The sequence below is a fragment of the Podarcis erhardii genome, assembly GCF_964252035.2.
Source record: "Podarcis erhardii genome assembly, chromosome: 11".
Lineage (NCBI taxonomy): Eukaryota > Metazoa > Chordata > Lepidosauria > Squamata > Lacertidae > Podarcis > Podarcis erhardii.
Window position 1 is genome coordinate 30914048 of NC_138501.1, and position 15429 is coordinate 30929476.

At 42.4% G+C, this 15429-nt stretch overlaps 1 protein-coding gene and 1 pseudogene across 5 annotated transcripts in view; one reads left to right on the top strand and one right to left on the bottom strand.

Annotated features, from left to right (window-relative positions):
- Positions 1 to 15429, top strand: part of ARHGEF28 (Rho guanine nucleotide exchange factor 28) — a 134607-nt gene that overhangs the window by 32028 nt on the left and 87150 nt on the right. For all 4 annotated transcript variants that reach the window (XM_081881169.1, XM_081881166.1, XM_081881168.1 and 1 more), the window contains exons 3-5: positions 279 to 420; positions 3174 to 3467; positions 15098 to 15281. In XM_081881169.1, coding sequence (XP_081737295.1) covers positions 279 to 420; positions 3174 to 3467; positions 15098 to 15281 — 620 coding nt within the window. The remainder of the gene's footprint in view (positions 1 to 278; positions 421 to 3173; positions 3468 to 15097; positions 15282 to 15429) is intronic.
- Positions 6859 to 15429, bottom strand: part of LOC309352632 (craniofacial development protein 2 pseudogene) — a 244138-nt pseudogene continuing 235567 nt past the window's right edge. Inside the window, exon 2 of the transcript XR_014161553.1 lies at positions 6859 to 6938. The product of XR_014161553.1 is annotated as a craniofacial development protein 2 pseudogene (transcript). The remainder of the gene's footprint in view (positions 6939 to 15429) is intronic.

A 15429-nucleotide genomic window follows, 5' to 3' on the forward strand; every position in this document is an offset into this window, starting at 1 on the left:
AGGGGGCATAATCTATCTGAAATCCCATTTATTTCAATAGGAAAGATTTATGCAAGTGTTTTGAGTTTTCCGATTATATCAGTGGAAGTTTAAAGTAGATTATTGCCGCCTCACACATGTTACCTTTTCTTTGAACTGATAGGTTATTTATTTATGTATTTACTTAAATATTTATAGACCATTACTTTTCATAAGAATAATTTTCATGATGTAGGTTTTAAAGAAAGGCAGACCTATACTCTATGATACAGCTCAACAAAGTTGCATTCCTTTTCTAGGGACAGAGCACTATATATGGAACATTTGACAAAAATCTCCCGGAGGATGCTGAATTCTACTTTGTTTACAGTGGCTCAATCCAGAGACATGTGGTTTTAGCCAAGCACGTTACTGATAAGTCCCTCAAATCTATTGTTCCAGGTGAGTCTTGCAGTTACACTACACATTCTGACTGTCTTCTCGGTGTTTTTATTCTTGCAAGGGATAGCCAGTGAATTCTGATGTTTTTATGTTTATCGTGACAGAAGCCTTAAGGCAGTGAGGGAGCTGCCACAAAAAGAGGTGCTGTGGTTTCTCCTCACATAGAGCAAAGCCACTGTGGCAAACTCCACTTCACTCAGTTTGTGTATGACAAACAGGCAAATCTGGTTGCTGTTGTTATTAATAATACTGATAATAAGTATTGCTTCTAGTATATGATTTATTACTATGAATACTGATCTTATCATCCCTCCAAGGGAATGCGTGGCTCATCTCTGTATCCTCACAACAACTCAGAGGTAGGCTTTGAGTGTGATACGTGTTGCTTAGGATATAATAGCTCTGCAGAACTGCCACAAATAATGTTTTTGGCTTCAGTTGTCCTCTCTTGTACTTCTGGCTGAAGCAATCATAGGAAAGGCTCCTCTGCCCTCACTTGCCTCATGCAATGGTGGTGAGCTGAGAAGCAGGCAGAGTTCTGATCTGGATGGCTAGACAGCCTCCTATTGCCTGGAGCAGGTTGGCTTGCTCTTCAGCAATTGCTGCTGCTGAGCAAAGAAGAGGAAGGTGCTTTTGTTTTTATATGAAGCATCCTCATCGCTACTGCAACTTTTTGTGTGCTCTGCGTGCTTCTTGGTTACACACTCACACCCAGTGCTTTTTTACTAAAAAAAAAAAGTTTAGTGGTACTCTCATTTTCCTATTCATATTGAAATACTGCCCCTCAATGAGGCCAAACTTAGATTCACAAAATGTTTAGGGGTATGCGTACCCCTGTATCCCCCCAGAAAAAAAGCACTGCTCACACCTGTAGGAAGACATATTTCTATAGCCTGCTTTAATACATGAAATCAAAATACCTGACAGAATTCTCTTAATCATGGCTTAGTATGCGTTGATTTCAAAGGGGGGAAAAACTGTGCCAAGGCAACTGAAGTTTCTTTTTACAGGTAGGTAGCTGTGTTGGTCTGCCGTAGTTGAAACAATTTTTTTTAAAAAACATTCCTTCCAGTAGCACCTTAGAGACCAACTAAGTTTGTTATTGGTATGAGCTTTCATGTGCATGTATCTGAAGAAGTGTGCATGCACACGAAAGCTCATACCAATAACAAACTTAGTTGATCTCTGAGGCTCCCTTGGCCAATAAAGCAAGATGAGCGCCGCAACCCCAGAGTCGGTCATGACTGGACCTAATGGTCAGGGGTCCTTTACCTTTAAGGTGCTACTGGAAGGAATTTTTGTTTTGTTTTGTTTTGAAGTTTCTTGCTCTTTACTTAGTTTGCATCATGCAAACTGTCATGTGAGTAGCATGCATTTTGCAAACTCAGTTAATGGGTTTACAAATCTTATAAAATCTATGCTGCTTCTGCTAATCATTGGGAGAAAAGAAAGCATTGAGGACCCAATTCCTGAAACCACTGAAAAATCTGTTCCGCTTGCTCTCTCCACTGCCTCTCATTGCCCTAAGCATTGGCTGCATACTCTAAAGCATATTGTTATAGTCTTAAAGGATAGAAACTTGATTTATTCATTTCTTGTGTTTTTTTAAAAAATGAAAAGATGGGACTTTGTGCTGAGTACAAAGTTTTGTGCTTGCTCAGTATGAAAACAAAATTATAGAATGAATGAGCAAGGAGCCCTTCATGAACCTTGCAGCAGTGAGCCCTCTGTATCTGGGTCCCAGTAAAAAAATCCAGAAAACTTCCCTTTTCCAGCTAGCTAGAAATGTTAGAAACTGGGTGGGGAGGAGAGACAAAAACCTTATGAACAAAATAAAAATAAATAAAAATACTGACTTCACTTTTAAGCACTGTTCGAGAACAACAAAGAGTCTCTGTTCTCATTGAAGGCTAAGACAAAAAAACAAACAAAACAAAACTGGATATGGGGGAAGCCACTTCCACAGAAGGGAGATTATAATTTCTTGTTCCACCTCTGACTGGAGAATGGACTAACCCAGGGATGTCCTTCTGGGTGTTGTGGATCCCAATTCCCATCAGCCCCAGCCAGCAAGGCCAAAGATGAGGGGAGTTGTATTCCAGCACTAGTTGGTGGGCTACAAGTCTCCTGTTCCTGGGTTAATGCTTTCCTGTATGATGTTCTGCCCTGGGACCTCGTTTTCAAGGATTCTGCAACTTCTGCAGCTGTCTGGTTATAGACCCAGGAAAGGGAGGATGTTAAGGAATTGCGGCTTGCAGGAGAGATCCCTGTCACACTAGTAAAAGCTTGCCATTTGGGGTGACTCTGGAACCTTTGTCACCTCAGCTGTAGCTGCCTTGTTTGACTTGAGCAGTCCACACCCCCCCCCATTGGCCTTCTGGTCCATGAAGAGGTTGTAAGTGGGCCCTCTCTACCACCCATTATTCTCTCTATTGGCCTAGAGGGAAACTAGAACAATGAGGTCCTTGGGGATCTAGGTCTCTGAGCTGCTTGTTGTTGTTGTTTTTTGTATGGCTGAGGTCATGTCCTGAGTATGGGAAGAGCCTCCTTTTCAGGAAGGACATCAGACTTGCTGGCCCTGCTTTCAACCAGAGGATGGGTCAAAACTTTCTTGCCTGTTCTCCTGCTTAGAAGTTCATGATAAGTCTAACTTTCCATTATTTAAGACAGTGTATAGGAATGAATCTGTTTGTCTATCTCCTGAAACCATTGAGTGTTTAATGGCTAAAGTTTCTTGTACTTTTTCCCCCTAGCTCATGGAGAACAGGAAAATGTTTCTGTCTCTGCGGTCATGTACACAAAAGAAGGCGTACTTGTGACTCTGGGCTTTGCATCTGTCACTTTCAAACGGGACAGAGCTTATGAGTTAGCATGTTTTCTGATGAGCCAAGCTGATTGCCTCACTCCCTCCAGTCACCAGACACTTCTCAGCAGGTTTGGTTTAATGGAGGAGGATTTTCAGTCCCTGGATCATGATGTCATGCTAGCTATGGCTCATGGAGATTTTCCACCTGCTTGGAGCACTGTTGGGAATAGTACTGGAGAGGGTAAGTGTTTCTCTCTCTTTCTCCAACTTTGTGCCTGTTTCTCTATAATACGTGCCATATCTCAGGGGTTCAGCACATGCTTTGTGTGACTAGGTCCCATGCTCAATCTCTGGCATAGCCAGAGGGTTGAGTTTCCTGGTGATTCCCTCTGGGATCCCTGGAGAGCTGCTGCCAGTGTTGATAATACTGAGCTAAATGGGTCCATGGTCTGGCTTGATATAAGGCAGCTTCCTGAGTTTCTTATGTCAGAGTCATACTTTTTCGTATGGCTACATCCTCAAACAATAAGAACTTAAGGGACAGCCACTACAGGGTTTTGTTTTGTCGTAAGGTCAGATAGTTGGAGATGCTAATTTGCAGTTCCAATCAGCCCTAGCAAGCATGGACCATGGCCAGGGAGGATAAGAGTTCAGCAGCATCTGGAAGGTCAAAGGTTTCCCACACCTGCCCTGAGCTGCCAGCTACTTACCAAACACAGTTTTCTGCTTTGCTGGTTGCATTCTGTAACGCCCAATTTGTTATTTCTCTAACCCCCCCCCCAAAAAAGCTGGTCATGTCGGATGTGTCATAGCCCATGTACACAGCCTACATTTAGAGCAATGCTCTCCCTTCTGAATCCTGGGAACGGTGGCATGTTAAGGGTGTTGGGAATTGTAGCTCAGTGAAAGGTAAACTACATTACTCAGGTTTCTTGGGCAAAGAGGATGTGCTTTAAATGTGTGATGTGTGTGCATCATAGCAGCTAATCAGAAATGTTCATCAAAGAAACATCTTCTAGCTAATGAGGAACTATCTTCAGCTAACACTGGAGAGGTTGGCTGATCATAGCGGCGGGGTAGCTGTTTCCTTGTGGTTGGACAAATGACATATAATTCCTCTCCCATACCAGCATTGCTGAAGTGTGAATTGGTAACATTTAGAAATGAAATTGAAGACTATAAACTGACTGTCTTTTATGTTTCTGCTACTATGTGAATATTATCATTCAGATAAGGAAATTTAGTTGTGTATTACAAAGCCTTTATAATTACTACTGTAATTTAGTCTCTCTCCTTTTTTAAAAAAGCAACAACCACCCTTTGTTTCCTTAGTGGATTTTATTCAGTTTATGAATAATGCTTGTCAACAACTGATGAAAACTTTGAGCTTCCAAACAGAATGAAGATGTTGGTAATAAAATGTCTCCACCTTGATTCCAAGCAGTTGAAGTGTTTTTATTCAAAAATTGTGATTACACAAACAAAAGGAGACCTTTATTGTCTTTGAAATAGCCAAGGGAATGTTGTAGTACAGGAATTTTGGCTAGCTAGCAGCTTATTTACTACAAAACTACCCCCAAAGATCTTCCGCACTGGTTGTTTTAACCTTATTGGATATGATTCACATTGAATCATGTTACAACAAAGGCATGGAATGTAATTAAAGGCTTATACTTATGTAAATAAGTTTGGGGTTATTTTTTTGTTTGCTTCAGAGGAAGTAGAATTTAAAACATTTGAAGTGTGTTTCTTTCTTTTTTTTGAGTTACGCTTCTAACAGGCAACATCTAACAGAACGTGGGTGGACTCAAAGTGAGATTAATCTATGGAACTGGGTTTCTGAAGTTTCCAGCTCTCTATGCTGCCCCAAAAGTCGCTTTCAGATTTGAGGACTATCTGGAGTGACACCTGATGCAGTTTGAGTAGCTGTGGATGGAAAAAGAGAAGCACAAGTTTTTGTGAGTTTGTGACAGCACTCGGGTGCTCACAGGAGTCTTTGGATCCTGTGCCTTTTGTAATAAACATGAGGTCAAGTTTGTCTAATTCCAGGTTAAACGGGATGTTTCTCCCTAGGCAGACCATTCAATTCTGTTGAAATTGCTATATGGAGCATAGTTACGCAAGTTTCACTAAACCCTTATTGGGTGTGATGTGACTAGTTACGAATGGCACAGTTTCCCCCCTACCCCCTTGCCTTGCCATGGCATGTTGCAACACTCACTTTTAAATTGGTTTTTAAATCATTTGGAAGTGGTGTGTTCCTTGTGCTGTATAATATTGTGGTGAGAGATGAAACTGACAAGGCTCCCAAGGAAAGTCTGGGTAAGCCCTTTGTCAATTTTGCTTCAGCAGAGGCTCTCTGGCGGAAGTCTTAAGGCAAAATCTAGGTGGTGATATGAGTCAAACTCTTTCCTTGCAGTGGCATGCCACCACAGGAGTGCTCTTGGCATCTGCCAAACACCACCAGTGCCAAATCTGCTCTTCCTAGTCCCCAGCCTGTAAAATGTGTCCTTATTCATGAATCCTTTTATCTTGCCTTTCTCTCTCCCCCTCTCCATTTTCTGAACACCAGTTGCTGGAAGCCACAGGAGGGGAGAGAGTGTTATTGTGCTCAGGTTTTGCTTACAGGCTTCCTACAGGCACCTGGCTGTCCACTGTGAGAATAGGATGCTGGACTAGTTGGGCCACTGGTCTGATCCTGCAGGCTCTGCTTATGTTCTTATGGAGGCGGCCGGCTTTTTCTGTTGCACAAATCTAGTACAAGGGACTGGGAAAGGGACAGGCAGAGCTCTCCTGCATAACCACACGCAGCAAAACTGCTCTATTCCTAATCTAGGCACAAGGCTGGATTATAGGCCCTGAAGTATCTGTATTTGTGGGGATTTGTGGGCCTGTCAAGTGGGGAAAGAGAAAAGTGATTGGTGGGGCATGCTTTGACTCCCTGTGTGCAGGAAAGCCCTTAAGGTTTTCAATGGAAGCTCTGTAAAACTAGACAGGCATGTTTTTCATGAAAAGCAGTGTTGGTGGAGTTTTCCCCCCTGTGTGAGTGGGAGTGTTCAAAGATTAGGTCAACTAATAAGCCTGCAAGCCTACAGGGGGAAAACCCCAAACCCCTCCAGGCCTGTCTTTCTGGCCCTTGCGCCTGTCCCCAGGCCACATGCCTCATGAGCATCCTCAAGTTCTTTTGCCTGGCTAGGGTATTTTGTGGCCTGTGATAATGCCTCTTTCCTACCATGGTGATGCCCAATAGGCATGTGAAAGTATGTGTCTTGTTGTTGAGTTGTTTAGTCGTGTCCGACTCTTCGTGACCCCATGGTCACTCACCAGGCACTCCTGCCTTCCACTTCCTCCCACAGTTTGGTCAAACTCATGCTGGTAGCTTCGAGAACACTGTCCAACCATCTTGTCCTCTGTCATCCCCTTCTCCTTGTGCCCTCCATCTTTTCCAACATCAGGGCCTTTTCCAGGGAGTCTTCTCTTCTCATGAGGTGGCCAAAGTATTGGAGCCTCAGCTTCACGATCTGTGCTTCCAGTGAACACTCAGGGCTGATTTCCTTAAGAATGGAGAGGTTTGATCTTCTTGCAGTCCATGGGACTCTCAAGTGTCTCCTCCAACACCATAATTCAAAAGTATCAATTCTTCGGCGATCAGCCTTCTTTATGGTCCAGCTCTTCCTTCCATACATCACTACTGGGAAAACCATAGCTTTAACTATACGGACCTTTGTCGGCAAGGTGTTGTCTCTGCTTTTTAAGATGCTGTCTAGGTTTGTCATGTGTATGTGTATGTGTAGGTTTGTCAAAGTATGTGTAGCAACCTCTGGAAAAGTAAGCATCACTTGTGTTCCTTCACTCAATTTTGCCTCTTGATCCATGCATCATTGGCATCTATTCTCCTTCTCCCCAAAAAAGGTTGACCCACTATTGGGTTCAAAAAGGTTCCTCACCCCTGGGGCACTTATTGAAGTCCATAATATTTTTTGAAGCTTACTGAACCAAGAGGTTCTGCCTCCTTCTGTATATGCTGTGCCTCTGTTGTGGAAAGTCATTTGAAGCCAATATTTTTATGTACAGTAGCATGGTAGACTACAATGGACTCTGGGTGTGTGTTTGTCTTTGTTTCAGGCACCACGCCAGCAAAATAGCAACAGGTTCCCTTGAAAGGAGAGCATGGCGTCCCTTTTACCCTCTGAGTCCTGCTCAGGGCCAGGCAATCCTGTCATGGAGACAGTGAAGATACTGCTTGGTTTTATTTTGGTCATGGGACATTGAATAGGATTAAAATGGGACACCTATTGATGGCCAGGCCAGGAAAGTTACGGTGTCATGGTTGGATGGACCTAGCGAGTAGGACATACCCCTGCCCTTCTATTAAATGCACACCCATTGTTTTGTTAAACAATGTAAAGGAGCAGTAATAATACAACCATGACTTTTGTTCCTGCTGAGTTCTCCATCCAAAGTACAAAGGGAATAGTTGGGCACTGGTTCCTAGTCTGTTTCCAGGCCCAATTTAAAGTATTAGCTATAACCTTTTAAATCCTCACTGTTTATAGGAAGAGGCCATTTGTTATTCATTGTAAGGAATGTTTGCCACAGAGAGTAGATGCAAATGGAAGGTGAGCGTACTAGATTGTGTGATTTCTTTTCCTCAGTTATGAATGTTGCATGGAATCACAGAGTTGTAGACTTGGAAGGGACCCAAGATGACTTGGGGGTCATCTAGACCAACACTTGCAATGTAGAAATCTTTTGCCCAACATGGGGCTTGAATCCATGACTCTGAGTCCCAGGCTCTGCTGATGGAGCTATCTGAGTATGATAAGGGTAAAAATTTAATAAAAGTGTTAAAAGGTATTAGAAGGCTGGGTTTTTTAAAATAAAAATAATAGAAAACACTGCTTAATTTTTCCTCATGTTTAGAAAATGCCTTACTCATTTCAGAAGTCGATAAATGTAGCGAACTATTTCTGCTTTAAGAAAAGTGGCTGTCTGAACTTGTTGTCATTGGAGTCCCGTGGAGAGACTGTGGTCACACGGTGGTATCTGTGGTTGTGGTGTTTTGTGGTTGTGGTAGAGGAGGCAAAACCTCTGGGGCTGGGCAACCTTTTGACCTCCAGATGTTTCTGCAGCTCTCATCAGCCCAAGGTGGGATGTGTAGTTCAGCAACATCTGGAGGGCCAAAGGTTCCCCACATCTGTTCTTGTAGCATGTAAGTGTTCTTCATTAGGCCCCACACTCTTAAGCACAAGTAATCTTATTTAATCGTCATACTTTAGTAACTTTGCTGCAAAGTAGTTATTGCAGACTGTAACAATGTCAGCTGGCTCTACATTAAGATTATTTGGGTGGCTGCAACTGCTTGCTAATCAAGTAGATATGCATTTGCTGTTTCCTCTATCCTAGGATGTTGATTCATGCTTGATAGGAATTTATAATATTTCAAAATTAGATTTTTGCTGAGTTTTAATGCATGCTAAAATTAATTATAGACTCTAACTAAAAATGTAAGTAGGAAATGCTGCCTCTTATTTAATTTTCTGCCAGAAATTCGATTGACTTCCTGTTTTTCACTAATGCAGCATAATGATTTCTTCTTAAAGCACGCTGCCGGCAAATCATTGCCGAGTGTGTTTATCGTTGGGTTCTGTGGGGCTCTTCCAGTTTCTCCATATCATTGCATACCCATTCTGTTGTAGTTTAATTGTTCTAATGTAATAACAACAAGTTTTTAGTCCAAGTTTTGAAATCTGGCTTACTTCCACCATGTTTCGTTAAATAAGAAACCAGATCCTGCAGCTTCTATGCACACAATGCCCGCTGACATCAGTGAATGGTGGAAGAATCTCCTTATATGCTGTCTCTGTTGCCTATCTTTTTATTTCTCTCCCCTGCAAAATCCCTGACCTCCAGCTGCACTCTTCTCCCCTTTCTGCTAAGCACTACCCCACATTCTCTAGCATATGAACAGATGGGTCATTTCTGGTCTATGTCAGATTTGAATATGTTCATCCATTTGTTCTTGTTTCAGCACCAAGCTGTTATTTTAAAGAAGGTCATAAGCGTGTCCCCCCCCATATGCATTATTTGTATGCATTTTATCCTAAAATACATGTTTGGGTACATTTTTTGAGCAGAGAACTGTATTGCAACATTAGAACAATGCGTGTGAAAAATAATAGAGTAACTACAATTTCTGGTCCACCACTCCCAGTTACAGTTTATAGGTATAATGTAGGACTGTGAAGTGCAAAATAGGAAACGAGAGTGGCAGAAATAGTAGTAAATGCGATTTGCAGTTGCTGTGGATTATTCAGACATGGGCCAACCAAGCCAGGCACATCAGTGGAAATCTTCCCAGGGTTAAAGCACTCTTATAAGAATTCTTGGGATGGGGGATTAAGAGCAGAATGAGGATGGCCTCAGGTATATATGTGACATACCAGTCTGCCAGATCTGCTGTTTTGTGGTTAGCTGCCTGGGTTTGTATGATCCAGGAAGACCACATACATGGCAATTGCATCCTTCATGACTCAGAGGCAACATATGATGCTGGTGGCCAATTTAGATTCAGGTCCGTGGAAGGAGCCTGGCTAAGAGCGTCTGCTAAGTTCATAGCTATGAGATCTGAGTGCCAACTTCTGTTGTTCATCGCGGATTAGTACTAAATTAATGGCTCCAACGAGACAAGGCTGTTGACATGTTTTCTTAGGTTTAATTACTAGCTGCTCAAAAGTAATTATTTTGGCACAAATACTTTGATGTTCTAATCAGCATTACTTCTGCACTCAGAAACTGGAAAAAAGAATGTGAGTTGGCTCAAATAAATAGAGGGTGTGAGGAAGCGTGGATAATATATACTCTACATCGTCTCCTTCGTGTAAATAAAGGCTTTCATCTTGCAAATGTTTATCTTTATAAAAGGCCATGCTGCTTATAGTGGATTGTTCTCCCCCTGCCCTTGTTCTTGGCAAATGTGTCATCCTAAACAGGGGTGGCCAGCTGTTTTTCTGTCAAAGGCATATATCTGCTATAATCTCATCAGGGTTATATGCTGGTAGTGAGTGGAGCCAGAGCCAATGATGGGTAGAACCCGGTGTGCGATGAATTAACTAATCTGGAACACAGGCTGCCCTCCTTCAATTTTCAACATGGCTACCTCAGCACAGAGGCAGGTTTATCCAGGTCTACCTGGATAGCTCAATTGGTTAGAGCATGGTGCTGATAATGCCAAGGTTGCAGGTTTGGTTTCCATATGGGACAGCTGCAGGGGGTTGGACCAGATGATCCTCAGGGTCCCTTCCAACTTTACAATTCTATGACTCTATGATTTTTCAAAAGTAAGTTCCATTGGGCTTGATGGAATTACTCTCAGATAAGTATACAGACGATCTTTTTCATATGACAGGCCCAGGCCCGACCCAGGATGCTTTGCTGTTGTAGGCAAAATGCCCCGATGACCCCCCTGCTTCCCTGGCACCCCCCAGCAGATCCTGGTCCCTCACTCCCTGTCCTCATCATCAAACCCTCACTGCTTCCAGCCATGTCACTGTGACTGTACCATGACCTGTGCCTATGCTGCTGCCACAATTCAATAGCAGCAGCACCAGCACCACCAGCAGCAAGGGTATAGCAGTGAGTGCAGTGAAGCTGTGTTGGTGGCATGGGTGGGGCTGGCAACAGCACATTGGCGGGTTTGTGGAGGAGGTCAGATCTGCAAATGGCTCTATCTTGCCTAATGCATGGGCTGCCCCTGGGCAGACCAGTGCAGTTGTTATCCTAGAAAGCAAGTGAAATGAATTCCTTTCTGACTTCAGTGTGCTATACACAGAGACACATGCATGTGTAGGGAGAAATTCCCTCTTTCCCCAAGCCATACTGACAGGAAAAAGGGTTTTATTTTTATTTTCTCTCTCTAAGAAAGCACTACTCACAATTTCTTTGAAACAGTTTTAAAAGCCAAGATAAATGGGGGATAATTGACCCAGAAGGGAGGAAGCGGTGTAATGGAAGAATGGGGCAGCTTCAGGAGGTTTGTGCAGGGCCCATAAAAGGAGACTGGTCATTAGGTTGCCCACGTAGGTCCCTAAACCTCTCACCAGATGCTCTTCTGCCATTTTGACTACGAACATATACCTTTCAAAATAAAAGGAGTTAGTGCTGGCATGCAAATTTATAGCCTGTTCTCATAGCAAACCATTCAGACGACCTGTTTGCTGTGAGCAATGAGGAAAGGCAGCCAACTACAAACAGCACCGTCTCAGTAGCAGGTTGGGTGCCTGTAGAATCTGTGGGTTAAATAATGTCCAGATTAAAAATGTGTTATTGGATGGGTACAGCCTGTCAACACAGTCTGAAGGAAATATTTAAGCCTGGAACAACTGGGAGCTGTCGGCCTGCTGTGATGTCTTGTCTTCCCTCCAAGACACATCCAGAGTTTTCAGCTTCCTTCCTGGAAATGAATGAGCTACAATCATCCAGGGAAATCTTAGTCACTTCTGTCAGGAGAAATATTTGTTTGGTTTTCAATTGTGTTGAGCAGGGGAAAGGATTCAGGTGCAAGAAAGAATAGAAAGATTTGTGTAATGGGTTAAACAGACTGGTTTTAGAGCTGATATTATCACTTGAATTGTATATTTTGGTACAGGCTTGAGAAATGATGCAAAGCAATGTCTAGCTACTAAAGTCTTGCCTGGCTGCACATTGCCTTGCAGTGTCTCCAGCCCTCTATAATAAGAAGTGGCTGGCTTTATTTTCCCAAGGAACTGTTTGATGAGAAACAGTGCTTTGAAATGGGGAACCCTCCAGCTTTCCAAAATGGTTATTTATGTTTTTACTTTTTTACTTTTTCTCACCGCCAGCTCCGAACTGCTGCCTTGTTTTGTTGTAACTTTTCACTGAATCTCTTATGGTTTTGATGAAAATGTACTTTGCAGGTGCCTGGAAACTTATTGATCAAGGGGAGCTGGGCTGCTATACTTCTGTCCTGAAATTTGCAATAGTTTCTAGGTCAGTACTTCCCAATTGGTGGTCCGTGGACCCCAAGGGGGTAACCCATGTAATCCACCCAGGGCGTCTGTGGCACCATTCACTTAACAAACACTACCACAGAGATATCAAAATTTTCAAAAGTAGCAGGTCACTGGCTTGGCTTTTGAAAAACAGGGGGTTTGCAGTACTTAGGTAATTGGGAACCACTGCTCTAGCTAGCTTAAAGTCACCCTGAAAGGAACAGTCTGACCAAAGGCCTTTCAAGACACGAGTCTGTAAACCAACCATGTGTTCCCCAGGTTTCCTGAGTGGGGGATATGGCGATGAAACCAGGTGTAAACTGTGATACCTTGTTGGTACTGCAGAATACATGGCTGGAATGGACGCAATATAGAAATGAATACAGGCATACCTTGGAGAAATTGTGGGTATGCCTATAATGTAAAACAATTAATTTGTGTTATGTTAACTTTCTGGATGTTCTTTTAGATATGCAGTTTTCTTTCATAAAAGTTGAGTAGGTTCTGTTTGGTTGGAAAACCAGGTTTGATTGATGATTTGTATTATGTCCATGGAATACACATGAAAAGACCCATATGCTAGACTTAACCTTATTTGACTGCAGCTTTTATCTGGCTTGCTTTACAATGGCATAATACAATATAGTTGAAAAGGCAGTGGCACAGTGCCAAAGAGAGAGTGTTGAACGGTGTACATGGATAAGAATAAAAATTGCCCTTTCATTTCCCATGTATTGTGTTTGTAACGTTACTGTTACTGTTACTGTTAATATTAGCACATGCCTGTTAAACTGGTTACAAGGTCAGCTTGCAAAACCTCCTTATTTTTCATAGAAGCTTTGATTACTAAGCTATATAATTGGGAGGGAAACACATGTACGGTTTCACTATTGATACCTATATTTTCTTATAATAACTGAGGAACTGCCCCATAACATAGCTGGGAGACATGGAAATTTAAATATTGCTGTACCTAGGAAAGCGCAGAACATATCTGTAGTCAAAATTAAACAATGGAATATGTTACATTGCACCTTACTTTTGAGGTTGTTCTTATGTTTGCAGTATTAACCACCTCAATCCTGCAAAGCTAATACATGAATCGGCAATGACCAATGGTAACTGTCTCATGTCTAAGTTGATACCATGCACTTCTGCCAGGAAAGACTGATAGTGGGGTGCTTAACTCAAAGGGGTGCCTTTGCGGTTGGTTTTCCCCATTTTGAAGTTATTCTGCATTCTAAATCCACAAAGACCTATCCCATTAGCCTGTTCCTGGCTTCAGTGTGGGAGCTTGGGGTGAAGTTCGGCATCTAGCCCTAGTGGAATTTCATTGCTCTGACACAAGTCTATTGTGCGAGCCTCTATGCTTCCCATTCAGCTTCCTGGGCCTCAGGCCATGCTTGCAAGTGGAAGGCTAAAAGGACACAGGCAGACAGAGCAGAATGAAAAGAAGCATATGGTCCACTATTCGTTTTACCAGTTGGGCAACCCTGATTTAGCACTGTAAACAGTGCAGAAGCCTCATGAATGCAAGAGCCAAGAAAGATGCAAGAACGGAACCTTAGAGACTGAGGAAGGGCTCGTTGGACGAGTTAAAGTGTCAGATTACTTACATGCATAACAAGGACAGCCCACCAAACTAATTTGGTTAAAGGCTGGGATAGGAGGCATTAGGGAAAACAGCACCGAGTTGCCAGCTAATGTTGACATGGGTGTTTTTATTTTAATAAATAAGTGGCCCCTTTGTTCTGTGTAAAGAGCAAACAATGAATATAATGAACTCTTATGAAGAGGAAAAAGGAAGCATTCTCAACAAATACAGTATAAATTATAACCGACCCTAGTCAAAGATCTCATCCTAGAGTTATTGTGGCCCCATACACCCACTGAAGTGAGTGGGAATCTTGGAAGAATGAAGAATGGGCACAATTGCATGCTTGCCTGTGATGTTATGCTCCCCCCACCCCTCTCACTGGCCATTATTAACTTATTTTCTCTTAGGCTTTTTTTAACAGTATGATGTAATGTGCATACCTAACTCTGCAAATGTGATTTGAGGTGGTGCAGAGCAACTTTTTTTTCCTGCCTCAGGTGTGCTGATTAGGATGCAGCATCTTCCTGATTTATGTACATGTGGCAAAAACCTCTAGGTGGTATCCAGTTGTGTCCCTCTGTTCACAGAAGGCTCTTTAGTCCAGGGGAGGTTTCTGTGAATGTAAGAAAGATAAGCCATTTTTTTTTTTAGAATGGGGATGAAGCGTCCACTGCACCCTCCCAAAATCTACTCTGGTAGCTTGGGAAACTCCACAGAACACTTGGGATGGAGCTACAGCAGAAAGGGGTGATTGTGAAAATCACATTCCTCATCCTTCTGTCCACTGATGTCTCTGTTGGAGGAAAGAGTCTTCTATGGTTGTGTAGACACAACTGGATACAAATCTTTGTAAAGTTGCCATTCAGGTGCTGCAAAGTGTACAAGCTCTCTCATAGGGATTATTCTCTGAGTTTGGAAAGTAATGTTTAAATTTAATGTATTTGCAACTGCAGTTTCAGTACAGGAAACCCGCTGTTTTTGTGCATTTCCCTGTAACTTACCTGCATTCAGGTTTACACGCTTGGCAATTAAAAAAAACAAGAACTGGAAAGGGGATGGAAATGCGGTGGCTGTACTCAAAGTGTCCCAGCGAAATGGGAATACAACAGAGCATGGAGATTCTGTATATGTGGAATTTTATTTTTATAACTACTCTGAGTCTTAGTAGATGCTTGTTGTTCGATTGAAACATGCATATGATCAATAAAAACAAACAAACCTGAGTTGATTTCTTATGCATTCATGTGCATTTTTTAATTTTAGAATCTAAATGCAAAGAAACACTTCTTCATCTCGCAGTGAGACTGGGGTTGGTTAAACTTTCCCAGTTCCTGTTATGCCAGCCAGGTGGGACAGTTGCAATCACTCTACCTAATGAAGATGGGTTCACACCTTTGGACTTGGCTTTACAGAATGGGCACTTGAGGCTTGTTGAGCTGATTTCCAGGTAAGTGGTATGCCATCATATGAGTTTTTAATGCTATGAGCCAGATTTAATAGCTTCTATCATGTGTATGCTTCTTTCATGTTCAACCAATACCTTGGATTGGATACTACATAATATGAAACAAGTATAAAAATAAGAAGGGGGGAGA